Here is a 10,753-nt window from a genome sequence, read left to right on the forward strand (position 1 = left end):
AATTGTCTTTTATCCACACTCCACAACAGCAGGGAGCAGTAATGCGCCAGGTTACTTTGTTGACAATCGCCAGTAAACTCAAAGGAGCAGAAGAAGAAGAAGTCTGAGCGCTACGCAGTTGTTGGTGTGATCGGATTTGTCATTTATTTTCCGCGGTGGAGTTTTTTAATAAGAACACAGATTAATACATGAACTGTCGACCAGCAGACACCGGTACCGTCTAGGACGAGGTTCCAGTTGTCCGTGACCAGGATTAGACTACGTGTTGCAGCTTGTTTGGACATCTTTGAGTTGTTATCTATTAGCAGCACTAGCTCAGAGTAGCTCCATTGGTGTGCTCGTTTTGTTTGTCTCTGATGGAATATCACGGAGGGGGGGCGGGGCTGAGCGGCGGTAACGTCCCGGCCTTCCTCACCAAACTATGGACCCTGGTGGAGGATCCGGAAACCGACCTGCTCATCTGCTGGAGCCCGGTACACACGTTAGCTTAGCCTAGCTCAAAGCTAACAGCTAACGTGGGCAGGCAAAGGTTTTTCGCTGTTAGCTTTGCCAGGTTTAAGGTCTCTATCTCCCTGTATGTAGATTTGTATCTAGCCCTATATATATATATATATATATATATATATATATATATCTCCGGAGTTACCTCTGCATTCATATGTTATTCTCACAACTGTTTTTATCAACAACAACTTCCTGTTATCCTCTAGTATTACATCACATGTCATTTGTCTGGCGCTTTTATCCAAAGCGATTTTCAATAAGTGCATTTCAACCATAGGGCTACAAAGTCAGAAGAAACGAGAACGCGCAATTTCCTCAAATAAGCCAATTTTCTATAGATAAGTGGCGTTACAAGTACAATTTAAGTGCTACAATTTGTTAGTGTGTTAGTGGAGGTAGAGTCTAGCATCTAGCGCCTGTCAGTAACCATAACAATGACCTCATGTTGACCCCTGTATTCTGTGGGTTCTCTGTCAGAGCGGAAACAGTTTCCACGTGTTCGACCAGGGCCGCTTCGCTAAGGAAGTTCTACCAAAGTTCTTCAAACACAACAACATGGCCAGCTTTATCAGACAGCTTAACATGTGTGAGTACCTACAATATCCACGTCTGTGACACTGATCACGGCCTCTTTCGGTCTGTGAGCTTCCCTCAAAGCTGGATACATGAACTGATCTTTATCTAATGTGAACTACAGTCAGCACGGGTCCTGTTGACCCGTCTTCCCTTTCCGAGGCGGAGCTCTCCCATGACCCCACCCATTGTTTTCATGTATCATATCTTTCTGTATTCAGATGGTTTCCGTAAAGTTGTGCACATCGAGCAAGGTGGTTTGGTGAAACCAGAGAGAGACGACACAGAGTTCCAACATCTGTTCTTCATCAGAGGAGAAGAACACCTGCTGGAGAATATCAAACGCAAAGTCACCGCCGTACGTACATACACACCTGTGACACCTGTACACACTCCTTTACACACCTGTCCACTACTGCGACACCTCTACACTCTGGTGCACTTACCTATTAAACTGTAGATCTGTTGGTCTCCATGGTAACTGCCTCTCCCTGTGCTTTGATTCAGGTGTCGTCTGTGCGGCAGGAGGAAGTGAAAATGTCTACACACGATGTGAACAAGATGCTGAACGATGTCCAGCAGATGAAAGGAAAACAGGAAACCATCGACTCCAGAATCGTCTCCATGAAACAGTGAGAACTACTGATCCCAGATCAGTCTTAGTCCACATCATGACAGCCTACAGCCATCTGCTCATGAGAACCACTGATCCTAGATCAGTACTAGACCACATCATGTTTCATGTTTCAGTGAGAACGAGGCTCTGTGGAGAGAAGTGGCCAGTCTGAGACAGAAACACGTGCAGCAGCAGAAAGTCGTCAACAAGGTAATCAATATGGCATCAGACAGCCAATACACAGATGCACTGATATACACAGACACACGCACACATGCATATGGGACAACAGGGTTGGTTGTCACGCTTATTAGGTGTCAGCCACCGGAAGGTGCTTTTTCTCAAATGTTGGTATAGCTTGCATACATTGTCTTCTCTGGAGTAATACAGCTAGTCGAGGTGAAAGTTTGATTGAACCTGATTTGCGCTCTCGAATTTTTACAGTGATTTGCCGCCATACTTCTTGTTGGCACTCCACACCATGTTCAGTCATCCTCCATTACCCATCTCACCTTAGACAGTCAGGTCATACCTCCTCCACAGTTACCAATCTGTGTCTGAGGCAACACTGGACTACTGTAATTAACACTCTTAACAGGAATCACTGGCAAGAATATCCTGAAACTGCAATACATCCAAAACATCGCTGCCAGGATCCTGATGAGAGTCCAGAAATATGAGCACATAACACCCGTCCTACAGTCACTATACTGTCTAAGTCTAAGTCTAATTGAGAAGGTGACGGTGGCGCATGGAGTAGAGAGGGTGCGCCGGGAACCGCAAGGTCGGCGATTCCAACCCCGGCTCCTCCGTGTCCCATGTCAAAGTGTCCGTGAGCAAGATACCTGACCCCTAGTTGCTCCCCGGGCGCCTTTACGGCTGCACACTACTCCAACAGTGTGGGACGGGTTAAAAATGCAATGTAAGTGGCTTTGGATAAAAAGTGTCAGCTAAATAACCTGTAATGTAATATTTGTTTTGTTCTTAATGGTGTTATTTACGCTGCCCTAAATATGTGTTTTATGTCCATAGTCCTTGCTCATTTTGTGTTAAGAAGTATTAAGTTGTGTAATTGTCAACTTGTCATTGCAAGTCAAATGTAATTCTCCCATCTTGGAATTTCCTATTGGAAAAACATTGTGACAGCCAAACCTGCGATGGGGCTGGTTGTCACAATGTGTCAGTGTCTTTGATAGTCAACTACCTCTTTGTTACAATAAGTGGGTTAATGGGAGGGATTTTCTTTCAAACCAACGCCAATGAATGAGGAATGAGCATTGAAAGATGTTTTGATGATAAGCTAGAGTAGAAAGTCTGACAACCAACCCAGTTCTCCCCTCCATGCATGCATGCATGCTGTGTATCACCTTATACCCCAACCTGTAATGCTTTGTCTCTGCCCATCTGTCTGGCCATCTCTGTCTGGCCATCTCTGTCTGTCCATCTTTGTCTGTCTGTCCCTCTCTAACTTTCTCTGTGTCTGTGTGTCTCTCTGCAGTTGATCCAGTTCCTGGTGTCTCTCATCCAGTCCAACAGGATTCTGGGAGTCAAGAGGAAGATGCAAGTTTACAATATAAACCATACAATGCAATACACTCCACTGTGGTATACACTACACAACATATGACACTGTGTACTACAAAAGTGTTATAGTATACAGTGTATGTGTACATATAATATATATATATATATATATATATGTGTGTGTGCGTGTATATACATACGTGTGTGTGTTTGCGTGTATATACATAGGTGTGTGTGTTTGCGTGTATATTTATACGTGTGTGTTTGCGTGTATATACATACGTGTGTATGTGTGTGTGTGTGTGTGTTTGCGTGTATATACACATACGTGTGTGTTTGTGTGTATATACATACGTGTGTGTTTGCGTGTATATACATACGTGTGTGTTTGCGTGTATATACATACGTGTGTGTGTGTGTGTATATACATACGTGTGTGTGTGTGTATATACATACGTGTGTGTGTGTGTGTATATATGTAGGCACATATGTACATTTCCTCAGGAACATGGTTGTATTTACTCGTCTGCTCTCTGTCTGCAGTCCACTGATGTTGAATGACTCTAGCTCTTCCCACTCCATGCCAAAATACACTCGCCCCTTCTCATTGGAGCACATGCAGGTAACAGGTCACAGACTCACCTGTCAGAGGTCACACGTTTTTACCTTTTAACTTCCTGCCTCAGGAGGTTTTGTTTTAAGGATCCGTTTCTTCAAACACACAAAAAGAGGCAAATCGTGTAACTCTACATTTTTGTGTTTTCAGGCTGCAGCCAGTTTATTCTCAGCTGACCCCCTGGTGACCTCTGGACCAATCATCTCTGACATCACTGATGTGGCCATGCCCACCGGCGAGGGTGTGCTCTATGATTGGAATGATGCAGAGTGAGAACTAATTTGATTATTAATTGTGTCGTAGAAGATGGCTTTGCCTTTTTTCAGGTTTAAAGCTGGGTCTGTGGCTCGGGCTGAGTGCAGTGAGACACATCATTCGTTTTGCGCTGCGTCTCATCAGAGGAAACCTTTCCAAGCTCCGGTAGAAGTCCGGAAGGGAGAGAAGCTGATGCGGATTCTTCAGAGATTCATCACACTGCATTTCGATTAGTTCTAATTGCAGACTCTCCTCCGCTTCTTCTGCATCCAGTGAAAACGGGTCCACAAACAGCGGGATTTCCTTCTCAATGACAGAAAAGTCTTTTGAAGCGCTGACTGAATTCTTTCATGAGAGATGTGATCACAGACGCATATTCTCCCATTTTAGCAGAGAGCTTGGCATTTTAGGCCATTTCATTTGATTGTGGTCAACGTGGGGAAGTGTTCTACATTGAAGTTTCGCAGTTGGGATTCGAAGAGACGGAGCTTTGCACCCAATTAAAACTGGATGGGGGCCGTAGTTTGGACACCCCTGGAATACGTTGTCTGAACAGTGCAAAATGAACTAATTGATAACATGAGTTCAGATGTGTTGACTAGGTAGCTGACTGCTCTCATCTCATTGGTCTGTCAGCAGTCAACAACAGCCAATCCACTTTCCTGTTTTACCTTCAGAGAAAGCCAAGCAGTCAACATCGAAGAGAAGGCATCCCTTCCTGACGCGGAGGTGTTACCAGTTCTGGAGAGTGGAGACCCTCATGTAGACACGCCCCTCTCCCCCACCACCTTCATTGACTCCATTTTACAGGAAAATGAGACTCCGCCTAACCAGAACAACTCCATCACCAATTCTACCCCAGGTACCATTTCATGAACATAATATCTTACAAACATGATGTGGGATAGTGTGTCCCTTTGCCGGAGGGGGATCCCTCCTCTGACACTCTCTTTCCTTTTTTCCCCATGGAGGGTTTTTTCTTTTTTTGGGGAGGTTGTCCTGTAACCCAGTGGTCCCCAACCTTTTTTACCTCACGGACCGTTTTCATGTCAGACAATATTTCGCAGACCGGTGGAGAAGGTCCGACGGGGGGTGGAAGTCGTTGCAGGCGGAACGACAGACGGGGGGGGTAGTCGCGCTCTGTGTTCGCTGGTCGGCGAAACTGCCGTGCACGGTAAAAGGACAAGAAAAACGGCTGATGACGCGTGGGGAATATGTCAGAGGGACGAGCGCACATAATTAGGAGAAAATCCGGTCGATTTTCAAAATAAAACATTTTTCAGAAAAATAAATATATATAAACTTTCTGTGGTGCGGCCCGGTATCAAACGGCCCACGGACCGGTACCGGTCCGCGGCCCGGTGGTTGGGGACCACTGAGGGTGTCTCATGTGTACATACTGTAAAGCCCCCTGAGGCTAATTTGCGATTTTGGGCTATACAAAATAAAATGAATTGAATTATCTAGAACAGTTAAAATCTTACAAACATAATCTACAAACAATCTTAAAAAGTAAATAAAAAATCTTGAACCATGAACAGATAACATCAAACCTACACCATCTTGAAGTATAAAAGTGTGTGCTGATTCGATATTTGTCTGTAGATTCATATCTTTTTCTTTTGGGTCTCTTCAGGTAGTCCCGTTGTTGTGATGAGCCCCGTCTCCACTGGACCCCTTTCACCATCTCCAGCCAGCCAATCGCTTGCATCTGTTCCCTCACCTATTTCTGCCCACAGCCTCACCAAACCTCAGCAGAAATGTCAAACCGTCGCCTGTATTGACAGGTAAGTAAACTGATGAACACTTTGGTCGTAGATAGATTTACCTGCTTCTGCTGGCTGGTGTCATCTACTAACAACAGTCCCAACACCTGTTCAGATACCTGCTACAACCTCTCCTCAATGGAATTACTTTCCCAACACCACCCACAATGTCTGCAAACAACAACTGTTATCTACTGTCTAAACTGCACCACCAAGAAACTCAACACTGTTCCAACACCTCAATGCAACATTCCCAACACCTGCAGATTAACATCCAAACATCTTCCAAATGCTACCCTCTGTGATAGACTTATGCGTGTGAAATTAAACATTTGAAAGTTTCAGTTCAGATGTAAGAAGTCCTCTCAAATGGTCCCTGTTTATATGTCAGGTGTTTCATTTAAACCCCTGTGCTTCCCTCAGGCCCCGCCCCTCTCCCTCCTCAGGTGGACTGTCACCTGATCGTTGGCGTTTCTTATCAACACGAACCGACAAGTAAATCAATTAATTAAAGTGATATACATTTTAGTGTTATATCAATGACATTGTTTGAAAGGTGTGTTTGAATGTTCAGATTCAACCCAACGGTGACTACCAACTAGTAACTAGTCTATTAAACATTACATTCATTTAGCTGAAGCTTTTATCCAAAGTGACTTACATTGCATTTTTAACCCAAGGTTTACATTTTGCCCGGGGGAGCACTTAGGGGTTGTGTGTCTTGCTCAGGGACACTTTGACATGAAGCAGCCAGGGTTCAAACCAGCAACCTTGCGGTTCCCAGTGCAACCTCTATTCATGCGCCACCATCATATGTCCTATATTATTAGTAGCTTTATTGTCCAGAATGAACTAAAAACACATATGAAGCACACTCTGGCATTGGGTGAAATTCTTCTTTGTTATCATGAACATTCACTGTAGTTTGAAAAGCAAACAAACAAAACCACAAACACCCACCTGAGCATTCATTTGCTACTCTACAAATCGACTGTTCCTCTTAGATTAGATGATTAACTATAGTGAGTCAGGGCTCAGGCTTACTTTTCCACTAGTGCTACTAACCTTTCTGAGTCGGTAGCCACTTCGGCTGCTTCATTTCCTTTCTAAAGAAATTACCAATCCAGTTGCCGAATATCTGATGTAGAATAATTGGATTTGACCGACTTGTTCAGGTGGCTATTACTTGTTCTAAGGCACAGGTGCCAAACTCACGGCCGAATCCGGCCCGCGGGGGGTCCAGTGCGGCCCGCCGGATGACTTTGCTATTGTTGGAGTTACAGAAAGACATAAATTGCATTTCTATAAAAGTAGCCGCTGTTCCAAAGAAGTCAGCAGGGGGTTTCACTCTGAGTGAGCGCATGCGTCAGACCAGGGGACCCGGTCGTTGTCCAACGCAGTGCCGGTAGATCACCTGCCAATAAAGAAAATAAAAAATCACGTCAGATCAGCACACATGCGCGGCCGCTTCTGACAGGGAGGCCTGTTTTTTAATATTGATTCGTTTTGCGCTCCAGCTGTGCAGCGCTGTTCTTCCGTTTGGTTACCGCTACTGCTCGTAATTGTTATTATTCGAGCGAACTGTCTGAGCGGGGGGGGGGGTGTAGGTCAAGCTTAGCTTCTGTAGGACCTGTCCCCCCGAGGTGGAACCCTTCACTTTGAGAAACACCCCTTGTAGAACTCATTGGTGGTTGGAGTCTAAACAAGAGTTTTAACGGTTTTCACTTCACGTCTCTCTCTCCTTCTCTGTGTTTCAGGTCTGAACTCTCCAATCATGTCGACTGCATTGACAGCAGTCTGGAAAACCTGCAGAGCATCCTGAACACACAAGCCTTCACCTTCGACACCTCTCCGCTGATGGAGGTCTGTCTTACACAGTATTAGCTATTCATGTTAGCATGTGTCAGTGTTACACACTGAAAGACGACAGTCTCCGTTCAGTATTCCAGATGGGTGTATTCTGTGAAGACAGCAGACGGTCAAAAACAAACTACAAACGACTGTCTGTCCTTCTGACGCTGATCTGTGTCACTTGTTCTATATATGTGTGAACACACAACCTGAACATACGAGATAACACCGGCAACCGGCGCTACATTCGTCCCGAATCACCAGCGTGCGAAAAGCCAAGAATGCCTCAAGTTAGCAGTCCTCCGTCCCAGCACACTTAATAACTGAACATTAAGACATGAAAGCGGGCGAACTAAGCATACATTCTCAACGACTGTCTGTCCTCCCGAAGCTGGTTGAGCCTAGTTTATGCTTCTGCGTTTTCAGAGCGATGCAGACGCAAGACCTCCTTGCGTGTCTTTTCACGCCTCCTTGCGTGTCCCTTCACTAGGCTGCGTGTAAAGCGACGCAGCGTCCTGCAGCACCAGGCTGTGATTGGTCCGCTGACTACGTCCTTTACGGAGTCTCACGTCTCCGTTTTCACAGCACAATACGGCCGTTATTAAAAGGAAGGACGTTTACGAGAGAACGGATCAGATTGAAGAGCTTTTAAATATGAGCGCTTGTACAAGCCGTCATTGGCGGACTATGAGGACGCCGGATGGCCTCTGATTCATGGAGGGAGATCTCCACCAACGAGGGGAACAAAGTCGTGGAGGAAAATACGGGACAAATGTGTCCTTGATGAAAAGCAGCAGTGTGGATGCACGGGGCAATAAAGTCTATGATCAATAAATAAAGCAACCAGCGACTTCCACACACAAAGACGTGACTCTCCAGGTCGTCTTCAACAAAACACGTGACTCCACCTGTTGTTCTGGAGGTGAATCGCTCTGCAACACACGCAGGACTTTACAACCAGGAAGTGAAACCAGTGCGTAAAGACGCGTGAAGACGCAGAAACACGCGGCGGGCTTTACAGCGCCAGCCATGCCCACCGCCACTGCCACCCACTGGTGGAAACGGGTGCTGTCCCGCAGAAAACAGGCAGCCTCAAAAAGCCACACAAGGGTTTTCAAACACATTCATTAAAACGAACACAGTGGCAGGGGAATGGCACTAAACAATGCCAGACCTTAAAATGTCCAGGGTGCCACATCAGACATATTAAAACTGTATAATAACATCTGTCAGAAATATTAAAACAATATAATAACATGTTTGTGATATATTAAAACTATATAACATCTGTCTGACATATTAAAAGTATATATTAACATGTGTCAGACATATTTAATCTATATAATAACATCTGTTGGATATTAATGATATACATTTAGATGCATATAATGCTCTTACAGTCAGTGTTTGCTCTCTGTAGCTCAGTTTGTAAAGCATTCTATATGTTAAATAACGTTATCTGTCTTTGTCAGTTCTTCAGTTCTTCTTGTTCCTCGGGAGACTTCGATCTGGACAGTTTGGACACTGTGAGTTAAAAACTAGACTGGTTTTGTGTATTGACAATGAAAACGTGTACATAAATCATATAAATCATATCAACTTACAGGTGTATTTTGATCCTATATAAGTCACATGAATATGCAGGTCCATTTTGATGATATAAATAATGTATATGTATGTATACGGTTGAGGTTTTAGATTTGTCATATTGTTGTGATGTATAGGTACATAATGACATCTGTTGGTGTTTTATGATGACCTCATAGCCACATGTCACGTCGTTGTTTCCTCTCAGCTACTGTCAGAAGACGTCCCCAATGGAAGTGTGGAAAGCAGCAACTCCATCAATGCAGGTAACTTCCATTCTCTCTACACCTCTGTACATGTGAGGACCCTCTTTGAACTTGATATCGTGGTGACTGCCTGATACTCTGGTGCAGGGAAGCAGCTTGTGCAGTTCTCAGCCACACCTGTCCTGATGTCTGAACCAATCAGCTCGGAGGCCGACCTGCCCTCCCTCCTGGAGCTGGAGGCGGGGCCTTTCTTCATCTCTGACTCTCCCACTGATGATCCTGCTGATGCTCTGCTAAGCCCATCAAAACTGGACTCTGACCTCTGATGTCATCAGCAAGAAGAGCGGTGTGGAATGAGATTTATCAGTCACCATAGCAACAGGACAGTGGGAACGCTGCCTCCGCAGCTGCAATAGACAATGAAGTTGATTGACCATCTGTTTATAGATCTCTAGATCAAAGGTCAAGTTGTATTATGCAGATTACTATTAACCAGTTTATACCTGTGTCTTTTTCTTTAGTGCTTGCTTTTTCTTCTTTGCTGCTTGATTTAAAAAAAACTCCACTCCGAGGTCACAGGTGTTAATGCATTATGTTACTTCTGCATGTTTAAATCTTGGTTTTTATGTGTCAAACATGAGAAGAGAATAGGAATATATTTTGAAAATGTTATTGTTAACCAGAAGTTACTATTTGACAGAGATGTATCAATCTGTTGAATCAATATCCGTCAGATCAAACCGCAGCCATGATTTGTGTCATACCATCCTGTCTAAGAGAATCAATAGCGGTTCACAATTTTTTTTCTATCTCTTATTGAAGCTTTTCTGGTAGTTATTTTGTTGGAATAAAAACAGATCTGAGTTAATGAATCCATATAGTTATTCATCTTATTTAACTGTCAAACAAAACTACTCGGCGTGGACAACGCCATGGTGACATCTCAAGTTTGGCGTTTTGGCCGTGGCTATTCTTAAGACTTCTCAACCAGTGAACAGGCCCTTATCAGGACTGAGGAGGACCTAGAGACCATGCTGCATTGATGACAACTTGAAACTTGAGATTGAGGCCATAAACACACGTTTACAATGTTTACTGAGGGAATAAATCAAGACCGAAGTAAAATAGTAATTTTACCATAGGCTTCTATTGGACTAGAGGCCTCGCCCCCTGGTGGCTGCTAGAGCCAATGTAGCTTTAACATTTTAAAGCGCTGACGTTTTTCTCCTGGTTTAAAACCTCAATGGTTTGAGTA

At 44.3% G+C, this 10,753-nt stretch overlaps 1 protein-coding gene across 4 annotated transcripts; it reads left to right on the forward strand.

The window, feature by feature from the left end:
- The first annotated feature begins 2 nt into the window (after nucleotides 1–2).
- On the forward strand, nucleotides 3–10,370 carry hsf1 (heat shock transcription factor 1). 4 transcript variants are annotated; one of them, XM_078081095.1, is made up of 15 exons: nucleotides 3–560; nucleotides 982–1,090; nucleotides 1,299–1,435; nucleotides 1,585–1,709; nucleotides 1,828–1,903; nucleotides 3,192–3,253; nucleotides 3,761–3,839; nucleotides 3,984–4,102; nucleotides 4,766–4,950; nucleotides 5,725–5,875; nucleotides 6,278–6,349; nucleotides 7,612–7,717; nucleotides 9,178–9,231; nucleotides 9,501–9,558; nucleotides 9,646–10,370. In XM_078081095.1, the coding sequence occupies exons 2-15, from the start codon at nucleotides 1,060–1,062 to the stop codon at nucleotides 9,822–9,824; spliced, it is 1,434 nt and encodes a 477-aa protein (XP_077937221.1). In that variant the 5' UTR covers nucleotides 3–560; nucleotides 982–1,059; the 3' UTR covers nucleotides 9,825–10,370. The 4 variants fall into 4 exon arrangements, with proteins under 4 accessions (XP_077937221.1, XP_040044814.2, XP_040044815.2 ...); XM_040188880.2 differs by having other exon boundaries at nucleotides 3–473; XM_040188881.2 differs by lacking the exon at nucleotides 6,278–6,349 and having other exon boundaries at nucleotides 23–473.
- The last annotated feature ends 383 nt before the right edge of the window (nucleotides 10,371–10,753 follow it).

Source organism: Gasterosteus aculeatus, chromosome 10 (genome assembly GCF_964276395.1).
Source record: "Gasterosteus aculeatus chromosome 10, fGasAcu3.hap1.1, whole genome shotgun sequence".
In the NCBI taxonomy this organism is placed as follows: Eukaryota; Metazoa; Chordata; class Actinopteri; order Perciformes; family Gasterosteidae; genus Gasterosteus; species Gasterosteus aculeatus.

Coding starts and splice junctions, on each gene's coding strand:
- hsf1 (XM_040188880.2), top strand. CDS start 357: ATGGAATATCACGGAGGGGGGGCGGGGCTGAGCGGCGGTAACGTCCCG. Junction 474..981: donor TGCTCATCTGCTGGAGCCCG/GTACACACGTTA, acceptor GTTCTCTGTCAG/AGCGGAAACAGTTTCCACGT. Junction 1,436..1,584: donor TCAAACGCAAAGTCACCGCC/GTACGTACATAC, acceptor GCTTTGATTCAG/GTGTCGTCTGTGCGGCAGGA.